Source organism: Crotalus tigris, unplaced genomic scaffold (assembly GCF_016545835.1).
Source record: "Crotalus tigris isolate CLP2741 ecotype Arizona unplaced genomic scaffold, ASM1654583v1 scf7180000023720.1715460, whole genome shotgun sequence".
Classification (NCBI taxonomy): domain Eukaryota; kingdom Metazoa; phylum Chordata; class Lepidosauria; order Squamata; family Viperidae; genus Crotalus; species Crotalus tigris.
In genome coordinates, this window is record NW_024100139.1 from 32,944 (window position 1) to 54,038 (window position 21,095).

The window sequence follows — 21,095 nt, forward strand, 5'->3', positions numbered from 1 at the left end:
CTGGAATCTTTAGGGCAGGGGTCCCCAACCCACAGTCCATAGACCAGTATCGGGCCACGGTCTGCACAAACAAGCAAAGCCCCATCCACAGGATGCAGGCAGCACACAAAACCACGCACCACCACCACCACCCCCCAGTCTGCGGAAAAACATCTCTTCACGTAACCAGTCCCTGGTGCCCAAAAGGTTGGGGACTCTAGGGGGCCAGGAGAAATATAGGCAGACTGCTTATTTTTTCCCCCACTAAACGTATTTATACATTAATTCGACAGGACTGTTATAATTTGGACATATGCAGATAGACAGCTGCTAAATATGGGTACTGCGATCTACGTTGTGATTTTCAAAGCTACAAACAAAAAATTAGCACAACAGTGGAGGGGAAGGATGAAAAAAGAAAACAACAACAACAACTGAGATGTATTTTTTTTTTCCTAAATCTAAATCTAACTATACACATAATGAGAATTGATCTACAAAAGTATCTGGGCGCACTACGTGAATAGAGCGAAGAGGGGATGAGGCTGGTTTTGTGATTCCTGAGTTGGAAGACAGAAAGGGGGGATCTACACACTGTATTTGTACCTTTGATCTATGGGGTGCTGGGACACGAAAGTGCCCCTTCAGTGCCAACTACTGACCATAGGGCATCCACGGCCACAGAAGGAGGAGCTCTGAGGAAGCAATGTCACAGAAGAGTATTTAGCCCCTGAATCGCCGGTGTCCTGCACTGCAAGGGAGTGACTGCTTTGGCCAAGAAGAAGCATTCAAGAGAAGTTCATTCTTGAAGGTGCCAGACAAACACACACACACATCCAGGTAAGATCATCCCCATCAGCAACTGCCCAGGGCGAAGAAGGGTTCCTGCTCAACTGACTTTCCCAGTGAGATGTTTGAATGGGCTAGGACAGGGGTGGGCAACCTTGGCTCTTTTATGACTCATGGACTTCAACTTCCAGAATTCCTGAGTCAGCTGTGCTGAAGTTGCCCACCCCTGGACTAGGACCACCATGGAGTAGAAGACCTCCGCTCTTGGCCACTAGCTGGCCTTTCTCTCCTTTCAAAATGCAGATCTTGACCTGGATCCTTAGTCTACTGAGCATCTATAGACCAAGCCACGATGGTCCTCATACAACACTGAGCTAGAAACCACAATTTATTTAGCACAATGACTGGGGGGAAAAATCATCTTGCCAAAGCAGAACTGAACGCATCAGGCCAGGGCTTTGCGCTAACCACCTGAATATAGACAAAAATTTCATTTGCCCTCATTTGGGGGGCATTTTTAGTGTTTTTCGTTTGGCAGGAGGAGACCAAAAAACATCCCAGTCTTGATTCACACCCACAGATTAATAAAATGCAGCAGGGGAAAGGAAGCAAAGAGGGAAAACTCTGAAAGAGCAGCTCTGAGAACTTTCCCTGTCTTTCACATATGGCAGAAAGATCTTTATAACTCTTTCTTGAAAGTACTTTATTTCCAGACTTCCAAATATTGAAGTTTATAAGCTGGATTGGGGGGGGAGACCACCTGGGGGAGGAAGGGATCCACCATCCTGACCCTTTCTCGCCCTCACTCCTCTCTCACAAATTTTAAAAAAAAAAACCATTAAACAATTCCAGCCTAGCACTTTTTCTTCCTATTTTGCTTCCTATTTGAGCAGCATCCAGCTCAGCCCTTGCTCTTTAGCTCAGCAAGAGTGCTCAGGGTGGATGGGACGTCTAATTTGTATTTATATAAGAAGCCTGCCTTGCTAATCCTAGTTGGGATTAGCCAGTGGTTGGGGTTCCTCTCTCTGTGCTTGAGAACTGGAAGTGTCAGGATAGAGTGACATTTTGAACAGATTTAAGTCCAGATGGAGCACATGGGCCTCGGAGAGCGGATACCACCCATCGGAAAGCCTCAACCTTGGGGGAAGCTGATCCGGTTGGGGGTGGAACAAGCCAAGCCCCACGTCTTGTGGCTGAAAACAAGTGCTGGCCCAGCTTAAAGCCCATCAAGGGCTATCCCCCTTTTCAGAAAGAGAGAAGTTGGCTACTAAAGTACCTCCTCAAGCGAAGAGCTTGCCAATTCCTAGATCGGCGTTGCAAGTCTGAAAATGCAGCTACCAGGCCGTTCACTGGAATTGCTTGGTGGACCCTAAGCCTGGCCCCATGCATGATGCGAAGAATAAGGGCTCAACTTCAAAGCAGGACTCCAGGGGGAATAATCCACCTCTCAGAACATTTTTGGAGACGCGTCTTTAAAAGTGTTTGAACTGAGGCAGGCTGTCACCAGGTAAATGGTTTCCCCCCCCCCCCATCCCTGAAAGGCTTCACAATAGTTTTGGCCCCAAAGACCTTGACTGACTCTGTTTCTGAACTTTTAAAAAGGGCTTTAATGCTGCAATTTTAATCCGCAGCTTTATCCTTGCGAGCAGTTCCTTTTTTTTTATTATTGCCTTGCTTTTATAGTACATTATTGCAAATGCCCACATACCGAAGGGTGGGGCTTTCGTTTTATCCATCCTTTTAAAAAAAATAAAGTAATGGATAAAATAAAACGCCAAGGACGCAAGATGTTCAAAGCCTCCAACAATGTACGGAGGAGGGTGGCTTGTGGAACAATGAAAAAACCAGGTGATCCTGCAGGATTCAGAAAGAAGGGGGAGCAGAGGAGCCCCCCCCACCACCACCACCAGGCAGAAAAGTGGAGGCATCATGAAAAGGGGGCATAAAGGGAGGGCGCGGGGGGAGGAAACAAGACCAATAACAGAATTCAGTTTCCCAGGAAATCATCTTGCACAGGTCAAGAACCTGTTAGGGTGGACAACCTTTGGCTGTAGGACACACACACACAACTCCCAGGACCCCTTTTTGAGGGCCTGGAGCAACCTAGAGCTGGCAGGCCTTTTCAGATTTTTAGGCATGACCCCTTAAAACAGGGGTGTCAAGCTCAATTTCATTGAGGGCCGCATCAGCATTGTGGTTGGCCTGGGGGGGGGGGCAGATGGATGTGGCCAGGATGGGTGCGGTCTACTGGGTGGGCGTGGATGGAGTGGGTGTGGCCTATGGGGTAGGTGTGGCCAGCTCTATATCGTTTGCGTCAAGGGGGCCTGTGGGGGCCTGGGCAGGAGTGGGACAGATCTGAGGGTCTCTGGAGAAGGGGTGGGAGCGGGGCAAGTGCCAAGGCATGGTCCACTGGAGGAGCCTCACTGTTCCTGTCAGGCCATGCAGGGGGGGAGCCAGGGTCAAGGCAGAGGGGGCCGTTCCCTCACTGTTTCCAAGATGGCTTCGCGGGCCACATGAAACCATTTCGCGGGCCGTATCCAGCCCCCGGGGCCTTGTGTTTGACACGTCTGCCTTAAAACTACCCAACTCCTTCAAGAAATCCCCAAATTGTTGGCTTTGGCTGCCCAGCAATGCCATGGCACTGCCGGCAGAAGTCTTGGCTTGTGCAAGAATGCGGACTGCCAGCAATGCACCATTTGGTCTTTCCAGCCAGGATGCCCAAAGTTTTGTGCCAGGCTGCAGAGTTTGGAACGAGCAGAGAGGAGGGAAAAAATGGGAAAGGGGAAGGATGGTAGCTGACCTATCTAAAGGGCATCCATTGGGCATAAGCCGTGAGTGCCCTGAAATCAGGAAACCACAGCTGAGCTGCAAAAACCTGGATGGCCATTAGATTCCCACAGCCCAAATGTGGCAGATCTTCCAAAACCTCTCTCGGGAAAAGCACACGACTGACAGGAGGCCTTTCAAAGCGTCCTCAAAGGTTGGAGCCACCAAACTTTCAGGTGGCAACAAACACTAGTTATGACTTCTGGAACAATCTGTGGTTGCCACCAGAGTAATTACAGGCTGCAGCGCTTATACTCCTGGGTGTGAGCGAGGAGGAAACACACCCTTCCCCTCCTTGTGCTGTCCCTGTCAAGCTCTGCCAAACAAAGCAGAGCAGCAGCCAGGACAGGGGGGAAGGAATGCGGGTTAATTCGTAGCACAACTTTTGATCGGCCCCTGCCCTGCTCAACTCCTAATTATATTTTGCAATGAGTTGTACCAGGTGCTGAAGTTGTAATCAAGGATATAGTGGGAGGAGAGGGTTGAATCAAACAGTGGCTGCCATCTCTATGCTTTGGACAACCCCCCCCCCCTCCCCAGAGAGCCCCTGGATATAATGGTGACTTTATACTAGCTTCTGTGAGTATAGGGAAATAGGTCAATTTCTAATAGATGATGTTTTAGGATTTAGGATTTTTAGGATTTGTGCTCTTCTTTGGGCGTCCTCACCGCAGAAACCTGGGAACTGTACTCTGACAGGGATGCTGAGCCCTTGCAGGCGCTCCCAATCTCTGACTAACACCTGGAGGAAACAGGGTGAGTCTCGGAACGCTTAACGATTGGAGAGTTTGCTCCTATTCAGATCCTGAGTGCTTACCTTCCCAAACTGCTCGAAGTATTGTTTTACATCTTCCACGGTGGTGTTCACAGACAAGCCGCCTACAAATATTTTCTTAGTCCGTGTTACCATCTAGAAAAGAGAAGAAAAAAGAGGCTGCAGTGCAAGATTCGGAGTCGTTAACACTCCCCCCTCCCAAAAAAAAGAAGGAAAGCTTTTGCAAGAGAAGGTCCCACGGCAGGCTGAGCGGGGAACGAAGCTAGCCCGCTTCCGGATGGCCAGTACAGGGAGCTATTCTACAGAGATCCCAAACAGAAGGTGTCCCTGTTCTGCCAAAAAAATGTCAAAATCTAGGGTGAAGAACTTGTGCTGCAGCTTAAGTGCTCCCACACTGGGCCTCTTGCCTACAAGCAGCCTGGATCGCAATCACAAAACACAAGAACCGACCAGCCACAGCTTCTTCCGCCCCGAGAAGATCGGCAACATCTTGTGAGCATCACTAACTGGCACTGTCTAAGAGGGCAGGCCCCAAAGCAAGGTCACTTCTGACGTTGGGCTTTTGAGGGACGCCCCCCTTCTCTCCCTCCTGCTTCTCTTCACCCACGCCCCACAAGGCTTCTCAGGAAGACCCCAGCAGGGGCCAAGCCGTGGCCCGTAGTCAAGTCCCCGCTATTATGGGCATGTGATGCTAGGACGGAGGAGGTCTCCCCATTAAATAAACCGTGCAATTTGTGTGCTTTTCAGCATCATCGGCGGACAGGAATTTAGGGCCAACCACCCTCTGCCAAGTCATTTCGCCAATTTCTGTTTTCATGGCTGTGGCTCTCGCTCTCGCGCTTCTGCTGTTTGTAATGTGGCATGGATTTATTTGGTATGGCGTTACATTCTGCGTGGCTGTAACTTTGGGGTTGTGTATATATTTTACAGAACTGGGTTTATTGCAGGATACGTGGCTTCCACTTTAATGGAAAGCAATCGAGCATGTTAAAGAGATTGGGGGGGGAGAGAGAATAAGAGAGGTGGTACAACATGCCAAAATGCCTTCCAGAAGAAGGGAGGACACCCAGTTTCCAGTTCCAGAGGACCTTAATTGTGAAGGACCCCAGGGAGGCCTTGGAACCCCCTTCCCCGTGGCCTGACGCCTTCGCTTTGCAAAAAAAAATCTGCTTCTAATGACTCGGTGGAGCGCAGAGTTAATCCACTGCAATTCTCAGTCTTGAAAGCCCTCCGTTCCCCCCCCCCAAGCAAAATACCTTCTGTCACCAAACTGCTTAATGGGATTAACCCAGTTCCAGCCCTGAGCCGCAGAGCTGTTCCTTGGGCTACCTGATCCGCTCGGCCACCTGCCTAGGGCACCCTTGGCACCGCGAGCCCAGCAGCCTCCCGGGCATCTGGGGACGGGGGTGTTATCATAAGAGCTCAGCAGAGCTCAGCCCTTCTTGGAAAGGAGAGCATCCAAACTCAAGGCTTCCCAGGTGACCCTCTGCACGCAGACCCCCCCCCTTTTCCTTTCTCAATGTTAGATGGTGAACTTCTGGGAGAGAGGAATGTGACCTTCGTGGCTAGAAACAGTTTGGGTCTCTGTGGGTATGTTCTTGGTGCCACCCGGTTGCTTGGTCCCATCCAGCTTTTTTGCCTTTTTCAATAATTAGTTTTAATAATTTAATAATAAATTAAATTAAATAAATAATAAATCTAGACAGCATACTAAAAAGCAGAGACATCACCCTGCCAACAAAAGTGCGTCTAGTCAAGCCCATGGTTTTCCCAGTTGCAGTGTATGGCCGTGAAAGTTGGACCCTAAGAAAGGCTGAGCGCCAAAGAATGGAGGCCTTTGAATTCTGGTGCTGGAGAAGACTCCTGCGAGTCCCTTGGACTACAAGGCGATCCAACCGGTCAGTCCTAGAGGAGATCAACCCTGATTGCTCTTTAGAAGGCCAGATCCTGAAGTTGAAACTCAAATACTTTGGCCACCTAATGAGAAGGAAGGACTCCCTGGAGAAGAGCCTGATGCTGGGAAAGATGGAGGGCAAGAGAAGAAGGGGACGACAGAGAATGAGAGGGCTGGACGGAGTCCCTGAAGCATTAGGCGTGAGCTTAAATGGACTCCAGAAGATGGTAGAGGACAGGAAGGCCTGGAGGAACGTTGTCCATGGGGTCGCGATGGGTCGGACACGACTTCGCAACTAACAACAATAACAAATTTTTAATCTTGTGGCACACCTTGGGAAGCCCACAAGCATGTATGTAACAGAGCTGGTAAACAGGCAGTCAAACTACTACTCTGAAATAGCATTGTGGTCTCCTAGCTAATGTAACAATACCATACGCTAATAATAATATTATTTTAATTTAAAACGAAGCGAAGCTGGCAAGTTGTGTGCAAGGCAAATCTTGCTGATGGCACCTGGGGTGAGGACTAAGTGAAGCCCTGCAGCCCCTGCAGGGGTTGGTTCACCAAACCAGTGATGGATTTTAAGGACTGTGGCGGGTAGCTCTGGTTTTCCAGAAGCTTCTTGCTCCCTCTTGTGAAAGACAACTTGGTGTAATGGTTATGGAGCTAGGCTAGCCCAGAAGCCAGATGGGCTCTCTCTCAGTCCAATCCACAGGAGACGGGAGCTTTATTTACAGCACCTTGAGTCATATAAAATAAAAGTAGGGTATATCAATCTCATAAGGGAGAAATAAAGTCCCACACTCATAGTTAACGGCATGTGCAAATGGTCTTGAGAGACACAGGAAGAGCTGCAGACTACACAATCGTGCAAAAAGTTCTCTTCTTTCATGGAAGGAAAAGGGTCTCATAAGGGACCCTCCCATCTAGAGGGTAAAAGGAAACGAGCAGAGAGATACTTTCAGACTTGGAAGATTCTGTTCATTTAACTTTACAATAAAGACAGAGAGAGAGAGAGAGAGAACTTCTTCTGTGCTTCTTGTCTGCACGGCCTTGAAGGGCTAACGCTAACCCACCCTCCAAACCAAAAGGAGATGAAAAAATTGGCCCTGCCCCTTTTGTGGTGTCCCAACATCCCTGGGTGGGTCCCCCATAATGCTGGAAGGATGAGATTGAACTGCGGCGTCTGCCCAAAATGTGCTGGTCCCAAAGGTGGCCACAGGTGAAGACTACCTGTATTAAGACCATCATTTTGTGAGCTGTGGTAGTGCAGTGGTTAGAATGCAGTATACTGACTCTGCCCACAGCCAGGAGTTCGACCCTGACTGGCTCAAGGTTGACTCGGCCTTCCATCCTTCCCAGGCTAGTAAAATGAGGACCCAGATTGTTGGGGGCAAATTGGCTGACTCTGTGAACCGCTTAGAGAGGGCTATAAAGCACTGTGAAGCGGTATATAAGTCTAAGTGCTAAATGCTAGTGCTCTTCCCTCCCTCCCTCCCTCCCTTCCTTCCTTGCTTCCCTCCCTCTGCCCTCTGCCTGCAGTTCGATTCTCACCAGCTCAAGGTTGACTCTGCCTTCCATCCTTCCGAGGTCGGTAAAATGAGGACCCAGATTGTTGGGGACAATAGGCTGACTCTATAAACCGCTTAGAGAGGGCTGTAAAGCAGTATATAAGCTAAGAGCTATTGCTAGTGCTCTTCCTTTTCCCCTTCCTTCCTTCCTTCCTTCTATCCATTTGTCCATCCATCCATCCATCCATGGTATGCAGTGGTTAGAATGCAGCACTGTAGGCTAATTCTGCTGACTGCCGACTGCTAGCAGTTTGATTCTGACCAGCTCTGATTCAGTCTTCTATTCTTTCAAGGTCAGTAAAATGAGGACTCAGATTGTTGGGGGCAATAGGCTGACTCTGTAAACCGCTTAGAGAGGGCTGTAATGCACTGTGAAGCGGTATATAAGTCCTAAGTGCTAAGGGCTAGTGCTCTAATTGTCAGCCAGCATCGTCACAACTTAGAATAGGCTGGTGCAGCCCTTGTCACTCCCGTGGTTCAATCCCCTCAAGGTGGCGTTCTACACAAAATGCACAAACCCACTGTGCTTACAAATTATTGCCGATGGTTTTCTGAGTCGTAACCATCCATTGGGGACTCAAAAATCGATGGAAGAGCAAAGCTGAAAATGAAGATATAAGCTACCAGATCATAACCGAGCGTGGTGGCCACACATATCAGTTCAGGTGGAGAGCAGCAACTCTCAATGGAGTGTCTGTAATGCAGAATTTCCTTCAAATTTTGTCATTTTAATTTCTGCTGCCTAGAAACTCTTATAACATGTTTTGTATTTTGGTGCTCTGTTTTACATTTGCTTTGAGCTTGCTTTTTGTCGCTGTTTTGTTTTACTTTTGTTCTGAAGACCAATATACTAGTGTCTCTTTAAAACAGAAATATAACAATTACATTAATAAAATGTACCCTACCTTAGGCTGTGCTCTGCGAGGGAAGGCAACCTTTGGGTCAATCTGAAAGAGAAACATGATTTTTAAAAAAAAAAAAAAAAAAATCAGATTGGTGCATCTACAGTTTCTGCTGGGGACCAAAAATTCTCCAGCATCTTATGCAGAAAAATAACACGGCAGCATAAAAGAACATACATGACAAAAGAATATGGCAACTTGCTGGGTATAACAATTAAAAGTTGGGCTTGCACGATCCCTTGCACGAAAGTACAACTTGGCAGATTTCCTGATAGATGTATAACTATTCAAAAGAATCTTGGAAATTACAGAGGGGGCCAGAAAACAAAAGAACAAATGAAATTTAAATAGAAACCAATGAAGAAATCTTCATTTAGGAATTTAAAAAAATCAAATTCACAGGTGAGGCAAGGATTTTGAACCCTAGTTGATCACCATCATTTAGCACAGTGTTTCACAATCCACATGCCTTACAATTGTCAAGGTTGAGAAACACTGATTTAGCAGATCAGCCTGGCAACCAAACAGGCAAATTTGGAAGTGTGGAATTTCAAATCATGGAAAGTAATAATTCCATTATAACCAAAAATCCGGTCGTAAGTTGAAGCAGCTACATGACCAGAAGCAATTTTATGGCCTTATTTGCAGCAGTTGTTATATGAAGCATTCATATGAATGGACGTTTACTGCCAGAAACCAGTAAAAAAAAAAAAATGGCAGGAAGTGACCTGTGAATAAAATGCCACATCTGGTTGTAAAGCTGGCCCAAACGATATTCGATCACATGCAGGGGGCTGCAGCCCAATCATTTACAATGGCTGGGGTGCTTTGGGGACTATAAAGCACCTGCTCTGTGACCATCACAACTCTGAATAGTTGTTAAGCAACCGGCTGTAAGTCAGGTTGGTCAGACGTCCCTGGTCAGACGTCCCTCAGGTACTGGGGGGGAGGAGGGGGCCTCTCCCAAAATGTGAAAAGGCTTCCCAGAGCAAAAACTCAAGGCCGGTTCTGGAGCAGAGGCTGCAGAATAACAGATTTAAGTTAGCAAGAGGCAGGTTGCAGCTGGGGACGGGGGGGGGGGGGCAACGGCACGAAAACTTTCTCCTTCCAGAACAAGCCACTTGACAGCGCAATCAGCCTCAGAGGGGATCGCAACATCTGGATGTGAACAGCTGGGATGTCCGGGATGTATCAAGTTGCATTCCTGATCTGGGAGGCCTGAAGGGGTTAAAAAAACACCCCTCTCCATTGAGGCCATTTTGTTTTTCAAACAGCTCACCTGAGAAGGGAGCCTAGGTCAGGGGTAGGCAACCTCGGCTCTTTTATGACTCGTGGACTTCAATTCCCAGAATTCCTGAGCCAGCATGGAGGAACCATGGCCCCCTCATGACTTGTGGACTTCAACTCCCAGAATCCCTGAGCCAGCATGGAGGAACTATGGCCCCCTCATGACTTGTGGACTTCAACTCCCAGAATTCCTGAGCCAGCATGGAGGAACCATGGCCCCCTCATGACTTGTGGACTTCAACTCCCAGAATCCCTGAGCCAGCATGGCTTAGCTTGGAAACCTCTCCCTTTCCCCTCAGCATGGCTGGCTCAGGAATTCTGGGAGTTGAAGTCCATGAGTCATAAAAGAGCCGAGGTTGCCTACCCCTGGCCTACGTGATTCTACTGCTGCTTTATGGAGGAATGGGAGATATTTGAGCTGGGGCTGATGTAAGAGCTGGGCCATTACAGCCATTACAGGCTGCGGAGAGGGGTACAGGAAGCCCCCCCCCCCAGACATGAAGAGGAGGAGCGTTTGGCACAGAGGGAGGAGCTCTCCCTGCCACGCGGGAAAGTTGAGTCCTGGAAGAACTGCCCTTTGCTGGGCCAGCTTGGGCTGGCTCCCCCTTCCCCAAGACTTGCCAGGCGCCCAGAAGGTTCCTTGGCCTCACCTCCTCTGGATACGGGAGGCTCCATCCACACAGCAGGGTTAATAACACACCAACTGGAATGGGCCAAATTCCCCATCAAATGTGCAGGTGGACCAGTTAGGTCAGGGGTAGGCAACCTTGGCTCTTTTATGACTCATGGACTTCAACTCCCAGAATTCCTGAGCCAGCATGGCTCAACTTGGAAACCTCTCCCTTTCCCCTCAGCATGGCTGGCTCAGGAATTTTGGGAGTTGAAGTCCACAAGTCATAAAAGAGCCAAGCTTTCCTACCCCTGGTGTAGGATCTCCTGCTGCTGTCCCTTCCAGCGCTAGGATTCTATGACTCTCTTACTGGTGGACTTCAACTCCCAGAATTCCTACTATGGCTCAGCTTGGCAACCTCTCCCTTTCCCCTTAGTATGGCTGGCTCACGAACTCTGGGAGTTGAAGTCCACGAGTCATAAAAGAGCCAAGGTTGCCTACCCCTGAGTTAGGTGGATGTTTTCTCTAAGGCAGGAGAATCCCCCCCCCCATTTCTCTGGGGCAAGACTGCCCACCTCCCTGCTCACAGCATCTTTACTGAGAAAGGAATGGGCAGCAGGGCGGGGGGGGGGTGGGTATGGTCACACAGATGCAATGATACTGCAGCCACAAAAACCACGGCTTAAGGATTTGCTTGGTGTGAGGCAGGCATTCAGGGGCCCAAAAAAACCATGGGATATTTTGGGGACCAGGAGGATCATCTAGTCGCTCCCTCTGCCATAGGGAGCAAAACCACCTAAGCCATCCACCCAGCCTCCTCTTGAGCCCCTCCCAAGGACACTGGGTTGGTTAAGGATGCTGCAGGGGTCCCCTCTCAAACCCTCCCTTGGGCAGAATGGAAGGCTGGGCAGCCAGGGAGGCTGAGGACCCCTGGACAGAGGACGATACCATCCAAGACCGGATATTCCCACCCACAGTCAAGTCCTCGGCCACTACATGCCTTCGAGAATGCCACCCTTAAAGGATTCCCTTTCCTTTGAAAAACATTTCAAATGCAAGTTTGGAAAATTTTAAAATGCAGGAGGCTGGACTAGAAGACCTCCAAGACTTCTTGCAGTCTTATTACTCCAGGGCAGGGGTAGGCCACCTTGGCTCTTTTATGACTGGTGGACTTCAACTCCCAGAATTCCTGAGCCAGCCACGCTGAGGGGAAAGGGAGAGGTTTCCAAGCTGAGTCATGCTGGCTCAGGGATTCTGGGAGTTGAAGTCCACGAGTCATGAAAGAGCCAAGGTTCCCCACCCTGATCTAGATCATGATTTGATGAGTTTAGATCAGGGGTAGGCCACCTTGGCTCTTTTATGACTTGTGGACTTCAACTCCCAGAATTCCTGAGCCAGCCATGCTGAGGGGAAAGGGAGAGGTTTCCAAGCTGAGCCAGGCTGGCTCAGGAATTCTGGGAGCTGAAGTCCACGAGTCATGAAGGGGGCCATGGTTCCTCCATGCTGGCTCAGGGATTCTGGGAGTTGAAGTCTACAAGTCATGAAGGGGCCAAAGTTTCCCTCATGCTGGCTCAGGGATTCTGGGAGTTGAAGTTCATGAGTCATAAAGCAGCCTAGGCCTAGGCCAGAGGTAGGCCACCTTGGCTCTTTTATGACTTGTGGATTTCAACTCCCAGAATTCCTGAGCCAGCCATGTTGAGGGGAAAGGGAGAGGTTTCCAAGCTGAGCCATGCTGGCTGAGGAATTCTGGGAGTTGAAGTCCCCAAGTCATGAGGGCGCCATAGTTCCCCCCCCCCCGCTGGCTCAAGAATTCTGGGAGTTGAAGTCCACGAGTCATAAATGAGCCAAGGTCGCCTACCCCTGATCTAGGTCCTCTTTTAATGAGGATGGTGAAGGTCCATGCATTCACGTCATACAAGCCCCATTGAAGAAATTCCTTCTGGTGTCCTCAGAAGGCCCCACACTAGCATCTCCCTCACTTCATCGACTTTCCATCCCAGGAAAACAGAGGCTGTCCTCTCCAGGGCAGAGAACCAGCAAAGGCCCGGCTTTTGAAGACCTTTCCAGCTTGCGTGCAACACTGCAAGAACACATCCTGCCTGCTTTTGCAATTCTTGTTCCTTTCACTGATGTGTTGTCCTTCTCCTTTCTTTTCATTTATTGGGAGGAATCTGGGCCTCCAACTGCCCCAGCTGCCCCCAAGCTGGACCATGCCTTCTTCTCAAATTCCCCTCCCCCCCCAAGACTCACGGGGGGGGGGGGTTATATCTGCCTTCACTCATCTTGACAATCTATCTTGATATCTGGCATTCTGCACTACACTACACTGAATGGCTTTATTGTATTTCATTCAAAATTTATTTTATACATCAATTTCCATCCTATCAGACTTCAAGACAGGGCACTGAATGAAATGGAGCCAACAGAGGAAATGTAAAGACGGGCAAAGACTTCAGTTGTGAGCGAATTTCACTGAATGCACCAGGATTCTAAACTCCAGATAGGCATCCACATCAATAAACTCAGTTAAATCAGACTGCTCAAATGTGGGATTCTTTGGACTACAATTGCTACAGCCCCTAGCATTCTCCCCACATTCACTGATGGGAACGTTTTGGTCTGGATAGGCCACAGTCCTGGTGCCATTTTGTTCATCTTTTGCCAACTGAACGCAAAGACACTGCCTTCCCTAACAATGTAAATTTTTAGAAAACTTGAAATCAACAGAATTTCTTGAACCAAAAGTTTTTCTGTTCTAGCATATTTATTCAATTTATGATCCAGGGAGCATGGGCCCAAGGAAGGATGATTTTATATGCTGGATAAGTACCTCCCAGACTACAGAAACATTTGAACTGATTTATGGGAAAACACAAAAAAGTACATTTAAACAGACCAATCCTGCTTAAGGTTCCCTGGCCAAGAGGTTTTGGGAATGCTGCATACGGGCAGAAGAGCTAAAATCATACAAAATCATAATAACATCCTTGAAATTAAAACGCAGTAGAGAAGACCCTTCACAGCTCCATGGACCCTATACTTCCTACAATCAACATTAACAACGACAAGGACTGTGTCTATTTATATATGTAGTTTAATGAAAAGAAGAACTAGGGGTGACATGATAGTGTTCCAATACTGTATCTCAGGGGCTGCCCCAAAGAAGAGGGAGTCAACCTGTTCTCCAAAGCCCCTGAAGGCAGGACAAGGAGCAATGGATGGAATCTAATCAAATAGAGAAGCAATTAGGAATTAAGGAGCAATTTTATGACAGAACAATTAATCAATGAAATGGCTTGTGGGTGCTCTATCACTGGAGATTTTTAAAAAGAAATTGGACAGCCAAATGGTATAGGGTTTCTAGTTTAAGCAGGGGGTTGGACTAGAGGACCTCCAAGGTCCCTTCCAACTCTATTACTGTTAACTACAACCTTTTTTTACCCAAATTGGGTCAGTTTCACTCAAACCAGCTTCATTGGAAGGACAATGCAAACAAGCCATAACAGAGCACATGGTATAGCATAATGAAGGTTTCCAGTCCTGGTTAGTTGTGGAGTCCTTGGTGCCCTCTGAGCTTGGTTGTTTCCTTGAATTTGTTTCATGACCCAACTAGGTAACATCTTCAGCTCTAGAAGGAGGGTTTTGCTCTATTTATATATAATAGTTTCAGTGTGGTTTTGTTCTATGTCGTCCCTCGATTAGGTTATTATTGTTTGACTGTTTGTCTGAGCTGGAAATTCCTTGATTGGGGTATTTATTTATTTATTTATTTATTTATGAGACTTATATACCGCTTTAAGTGCAAGCACTCTCTAAGCGGTGTACATTGCCCCCAACAATCTGGGTCCTCATTTTACCTACCCCGGAAGGATGGAAGGCTGAGTCAACCTTGAGCCGGTGAGATTTGAACCGCTGACCTGCTGAACACAGTCAGCTAAAGTGGCCTGCAGTACTGCACTCGAACTGCTGCGCCACCTCGGCTCTTATTGTTTACAGTATTGTTTACTGCTTGATTGTTGGTGCCATATTAACCCTGGTGTTAACCTCTGCTTATCTGGGTGTTGATTACTGGTTCAAAGGAGGTATTTTGGTCTTTTTGTTTCCTTCTTAGCTTTTTGATTGTCTCTTTTGAATGATGTGTAAATGTTATTTATCTCTATCGGCCTGTTGATGGCGGATCTGTCGGAGTGTCTGTCTTCCGGGAAATCCTTTCCGTTTTTGGATTTTGCTTGCAACAGGAGACCTGAGTCAAACATCCAACATGAACCTTTTCTATCTTTATTCCCTTCTTCCGTAAAAGGAGGAATATGCAGACTGTACTCACATATAGGCAGGTTTGACTGATCACCAAATCATTTCCCAGATTTTCACACTGCAATGGACTCTAAACCAATGTTTCTCAACCTTATAGAATCTTAGGGAGGGATCTTAAAAGGTCTTCTAATCCAAACCACTGCTCATGGCAGGAGCATTATACCATCCCGGTCAAATGGTTGTTTAGTCTATTCTTGCAAACCTTGGCAATTTTAAGAGGGGTGGACTTCTCAACTCCTAGCATGCTGGATGGAGAATTCTGAGAGCTTACTTCCACCAAGGCTGAGAAACACTGCTCTAAACCAGGGTCTTCAACCTTGGCAACTTTAAGACTTGTGGACTTCAACTCCCAGAATTCCTCAGCCAGCTCTAAACTAATCAAAAGAGTTGAACACCTCTACAGGTAGCCCTCAACAGACAGCCATAATAGAATCTGCCCAATATGGTAGTAGGTTGTAACGGTTGTAAAATGGGTCCATCACATGACCAACCTGATTATGCAACCTTTGGGGAGGCAGTTGTTAGCCAATGGTCCACTATGGGCAGTTTTGCCAAAACCATGGAAAATGCAGTCACATGACTACAGGAGGTAGCAAACAACTGTAAAGATGGCCATTTTGCCAAACACCTGAAGTTCAGTCACGTGACTGCGAAGGAGGCCTGATCATCAGAACTTCAAATCTGTTGTAACTTCAAATGGGACTGGTTGTCTGTGAAGGGCTATCTGTATCACCCGAACCCACAAAGGACTGGCTGGGGCTAAAACTAGCCAACTTTCGGCCTGCTGCATGAACGCAAAACATTAGATCCTTCTCTGACCTCGCTAATCAAGCACTATGAACGCATCCAAACACTGGGTGGTTCAGCTCAGGTGAGCCTGACTGTGGCCCCTGAAAGATCTCAAGAACATGCCACCAAAGTTCAACAGCAGACTGAGGAAGGTCACGATGGGGATAATACTAATAATGAAACAGGTCGATTTCATCTTTAACCCCCAGAAAATTTTCAATATAGCTCTAAACTTGGGGCACTTTCCTCCCGGGGACCTAAATTACTGTTGCAAGTCATCAGCCAGTTAGGAGACCGAGTCGAGTGTTGCCCTCCTGGTTCAACCCACCAAGCCAACTGCATGATGGCTTAGCAGCAAACGGCCCTGGCAGCACTTTCAATTTGCATGTCACGCTAAGCCACAGGTAGTATTTCCCATTAAGCAGGTTGGCATGCCTGGCACAAAACACCTTCTGGGGCACAGCCCTCTCCGTGGAGTGGGTGTCGGGGTCAGTCAGGCCAGCCCTCAAGCCATAGCCCATGTCCTTACATCTTTAGTGAACTCTAAAAATTATTTCCCAGAAGTAGAAGACCACACTGATGATGATGATGGAAGGTTGTTCCACAAGGCTTGTAAGAAGCCCAAGATTGACTCCAGGCGGCCTGGGGAACTCTTTGCAACAAGCAATCTGCTCTGTCTTCTCCTGGGATGCTGCCTGATCAAGATATCCCCACTCCAAGCTTTTGGGGCTGAGGTGAGGCCAGCCAGGCCCTGATCCTGGCTAGATCATCAGAAAGGTTAAGAGAGTAAAATTCTGGGCATCTGGGCACGATGCCTTTGGTACGAGCAGACCCTTGTGCCCTTTGCACGGCGTGCTGCGTTGTGATTGTGTGGAAAGTGCCACCAGCAACCACCAATGAACCAAGTTCGTTGGCTGACCCTACATGGGGGGAGCTGAAAGCCTGAGGGCTGATCAGACCAGTGGGATCAGAGTGAATCCAGGGGGGCAGGTGGGGGCTCCTCTCCCATTTGTGGGTTTTCTGGGTCTGTGTTTTGCCTCCCTCCCTCTCGAGGGCTGGAAACGGCGCTTCCATTCGCTCTCACAACTGACTCTGGCCTGGCCCTGTTCCAGTGGCCTGGAGGCAGGATTCAAAAAACCCTTTCATTGGAATGTGTGTTTTTTTTTTCCTGATTCCAAGCTTTATTGGAATGCCTTTTGGGATCAGCATACCTGCGAACATAACCCCTGCGTAGCAATGCCAGACACCTGCTGATCCTGTTTACATTTTAAGGGGAATATAATAAGAGAGGGTAAAATTGTTCATGTCCCCTTTTTAGCATGCCCCAATGAGCTCCATTACATATGCATGGTTGCTTCCTACAGATAATCACCTCTCTCTCTCTCTCTCTCTCTCTTTATATATATATATATATATATATATATATATATATATATATATATATATATATATATATATATATATAAGCTAATGATAACTTCAGTGCTATCCAATTTGAGTAGTCTTTGTATCCACTCTTTATGCTGCTAATTAATTTTCTGGGGGGAAATGATATATTTTTTTAAAAAAATGGCACATTTTTCCCTGAAAAAAAATCAAGAATGAAGAATTTTCTGCCCCACTTCACTGGGTTTCCCTCAGGCTCCCAATGAGTTTCTGTCCAAGATAGCCTTTGAATTCAGGAGTCCCCAACCCTCAAATCTATTGTTTCATTATTTTGCTCTCTCCCTTGGGGCCTGTGGCCCTCAGAGGATAAAAGGGCCCCTGGGTTGACAAACTTACAACCTTGGGTAGAGGCTAGGAAAAGCAAAAAAGCATATTTGGGCATTGATGCGTTTCAGGGATAGGCACATATCTGCTTGTGGCTGCTGTGCAGTGTTTTTCAACCTTGGCAAGTTGAAGCTGTGTGGACTTCAACTCCCAGAATTCCCCAGCCAGCAAAGAATTCTGGGAATTGAAGTCCACACGAGAGAAACACTGGTCTAAAGGCATAATTTCAGGATTGTGTGTTCCTTAGCCCTATCACCCTAAGCACAGGAAAAAAAACAGAGGCTGGGAATTTAGCCTGCTATTTCCTGACATCCTAGTTTTCCAAATGCAGAGATTATATCTGAATAGGTAGGAGCACCCAATTCTGCGAATTCTTACCTGCAATCTGGCAAAGCCCCACCCCTCCCATTTCATAAATAATCCCTATTTATGGAAACCCTCCATAGGTGACTCTTGTCAACTTTGCGTTCTCTTTTATCTGATTTTTGGATAAGCCTCCCATCCTATAGTTCTTTCTGTCCAATTAATGAAGAAACATATATGTTTTATTTTATGTATCTGCTTTTTTTCTAACCACAACCCTGTGAGGTAGGCGAGTCTAAGAGATAGTAACTTGTCCAAAGTCACTGGGTGAACAACTCGGCTGAGGGGGAACATGAACTCGGATCTCCTCAATCACAAACGTGAAGTGCAGGACAAAGGATAAGAAGCTGGACTGCATCAGAATATAGAATAGCAGAGTTGGAAGGGACCTTGGAGGTCATCTAGTCCAACCCCCAGCTCAAGCAAGAGACTCTATACCATTTCAGACAAATGGCTGTCCAATCTCTTCTTAAAAACTTCCAGTGTTGGAGCACCCACAGCTTCTGAAGGCCACCCATTCTTCTGATTAATTGTTCTCACTGTCAAGAAAATTTCTTCTTAGTTCTAGGTTGCTTCTTTCCCTGATCAGTTTCCATTCATAGCTTCTTGTCCTGCCTTCAAGTGCTTTGGAGAACAGGTTGACCTCCTCTTTTTTGTGTCAACCCCTCAAACATTGGAACACCACTATCATATCACCCTAGTCCTTTTCATTAAACTAGACATACCCAATTCCTGCAACCGTTCCTTATATGTTTTAGCCTCCAGTCCCCTGATCATCTTTGTTGCTCTTCTCTGCACTCTTTCCAGAGTCTCAACCTCTTTTTTATATCGTGGTGACCAAAACTATATGCAGTGTTCTAAGTGTGGCCTTATTAAGGCTTTATAAAGCGGTACTAATACTTCATGCAACCTTGATGCTATCCATCTGTTGATGCTACCTAGGACTGCATCAAGAAATGCAGATTCTAGTTCCCACCCACCCCCAGCACAGAAGCTCCATACAGCTTTGGGCCAGTTGCTCTCTCGCAGTCTATCCTACCTCGCAGGGCTGTTGTGATGAGGACAAATAGGAGAAGGGAGCACTATAGATACGGTGCCTTGAGCTTCCAGACAAAAGGCAGGACCGAGATCCAGCAAACAGACCCCATAATGTCCCTCTTGCTATTTTTATTAAGAAACCAATCAAGCCAACTCATCGCCTGGGGTCTGCAAATAACCAAACTTAAAAGGAACTGGCCAGATTCCCAGCATGGGGAGGGGTGGGGGCCTCTGCAAAGAGTCCTTCCCTTCCCACTGGACTCGCCTGAAGAGCAGCCAGGAGATCTGTGTTGTTGTGGGAAGCCAGCCAACACCTTCCCGTGTGTCATGGACCAGGTCATCACATCGGCCCACTAAAGGCTTTATTGATTTGGGCGCAGCATCTTGTATGAACAGAGCCAGTCTGTTTGGTTAATCCAGGTAAAGAGTTCGGCGTGTTGTGGGAACGCAGCCAAAAAGGACATTGTTTTCCAAAGGGACAAGCAGGGATTGGGTCAGTGCTCCAGGTGCCTGCCTCCATGGCCCATTCGTCTGCATTCTTCCGACATCCACATTTCCTTTTCCAGTCTGCAGACTGAAGTCCAGAACTAAAGCGGTCCCTCAGCTGCTCTACCGGATGAGTTGGGAGGAGGGGGGTCCTTTGCCACAACAAAACATGCAGAAGTCCAAGCCTCCCCCCTTCTTTCTTTGCCAACATGGAAAGGAGATGCAGGCACCTTCCTCAGTCTGGTGGCCTTCAGGAGTATGGCAAGGGTGGGTGGGGGTTCTGTAATGTGTCATCCTCAAACATCTCAAGGGCACCCGCTTGGACCCCCAAAGTGGCAGGGCAACGGGTACCAGGGCAATGCAAGCAACGCAGAAGTGGCATGTGACGACTCTTGGTTACTGTCACGTACCGAATAAATTGAACAGAAAATTACATGGGTTTCTGGGCCCATACAGGTACTCCTCAACCCACAACCATAATAGAGGCCAAAGTTACGGTCGTAAGCCAGGGGTCTTCAAACTTGGCCCTTTGATGACTTGTGGGCTTCAACTCCCAGAATTCCTCAGCCAGGCACGCTGGCTGAGGACTCTGGGAGTTGAAGTCCACAAGTCATGAAGGGGCCATAGTTCCGCCACACTGGCTGAGGAATTCTGGGAGTTGAAGTCCATCCACAAGTCATGAAGGGGCCATAGTTCCCCCACACTGGCTGAGGAATTCTGGGAGTTGAAGTCCACAAGTCATGAAGGGGCCATGTTTGAAGACCCCTGTCGTAAGCCATTGCAGTCATTAAGGCAGATCACCATGTGACCACACCTAATTTTTATGATCTCTCTCGCAGCAGTTGTTAAGCGAATTTGTTTTATCCAATGGGTGTGTTTTGCTGGAAACCAAAAGAAAATATCCAAAATCACGGTCACATGACCACAGGATGTGGCAAAGACCAGTAAAGGTATCAAGCACCCAAAATGTGATCGTGTAACAGTGAGAGACTTGCTTCCGAATCAGAAATTCTGAATCAGGTTGCAAGTCGCTTTTGTGGGGGTCTATCATAACTTCAAAAGGTCGTTAAGTGACCAGTTGTAAGCCAAGGACTACTTATATCAAAATACAGGCAGGGCAGCCTTGCAACGGAGCAAGCTTTTATTGCAATTTATAAATGTCACCACCCCGCCCAGAAGATTCTTAACTGCAGAATCTAAAACTGCCTAAGCGCACCCCCATCCTCCTCTCCACAAAATAGAGAGAGGGCGACAAAAGTCAAGCGTAAAACTGGAAGGTAACCTTGGGGTCATCAAGATCAACCCCATGCTCACTGCAACATGCCCATTGATGGCTGCTGGAAGGGACAAACATGAATAAGGAATCCCAAACAACCCCCAGCCTGATTTCGTTTGGCATAAGACCCAGTAGGGAGAAATGGGAACAAGTTTCAAGATCCTGTTGTTGTATCCTACGACTCGCCAAGGTCCCTGGCTTTGAAACTAACTGTACAGTTGAAAGCAGTTGGGATTTTTAACCAACATTCGGTCTGAATCTGCCTCCCTGTAAACCTGAAGCCGTTACTCTGCCTCCTGCATTCTGGAATGACAGAGAAGCCACATCGTGCTTCAGACCAAAACCCGGTATTTATTACATTCACTTTTAGTCCAGCCTTCCTTGACTCCTCTACAGCAGGGGTCCCCAACCTCAGACTGCAGC

At 47.6% G+C, this 21,095-nt stretch overlaps 1 protein-coding gene across 9 annotated transcripts in view; it reads right to left on the minus strand.

The window, feature by feature from the left end:
* The window catches only part of MSI1 (musashi RNA binding protein 1), a 61,305-nt gene that overhangs the window by 30,045 nt on the left and 10,165 nt on the right, over positions 1-21,095 (minus strand). For all 9 annotated transcript variants that reach the window (XM_039321116.1, XM_039321114.1, XM_039321117.1 and 6 more), the window contains exons 5-6: positions 8,743-8,784; positions 4,412-4,504 (exon numbers count right to left, since the gene is read on the minus strand). In XM_039321116.1, the coding sequence (XP_039177050.1) occupies positions 4,412-4,504; positions 8,743-8,784 (135 nt within the window). The remainder of the gene's footprint in view (positions 1-4,411; positions 4,505-8,742; positions 8,785-21,095) is intronic.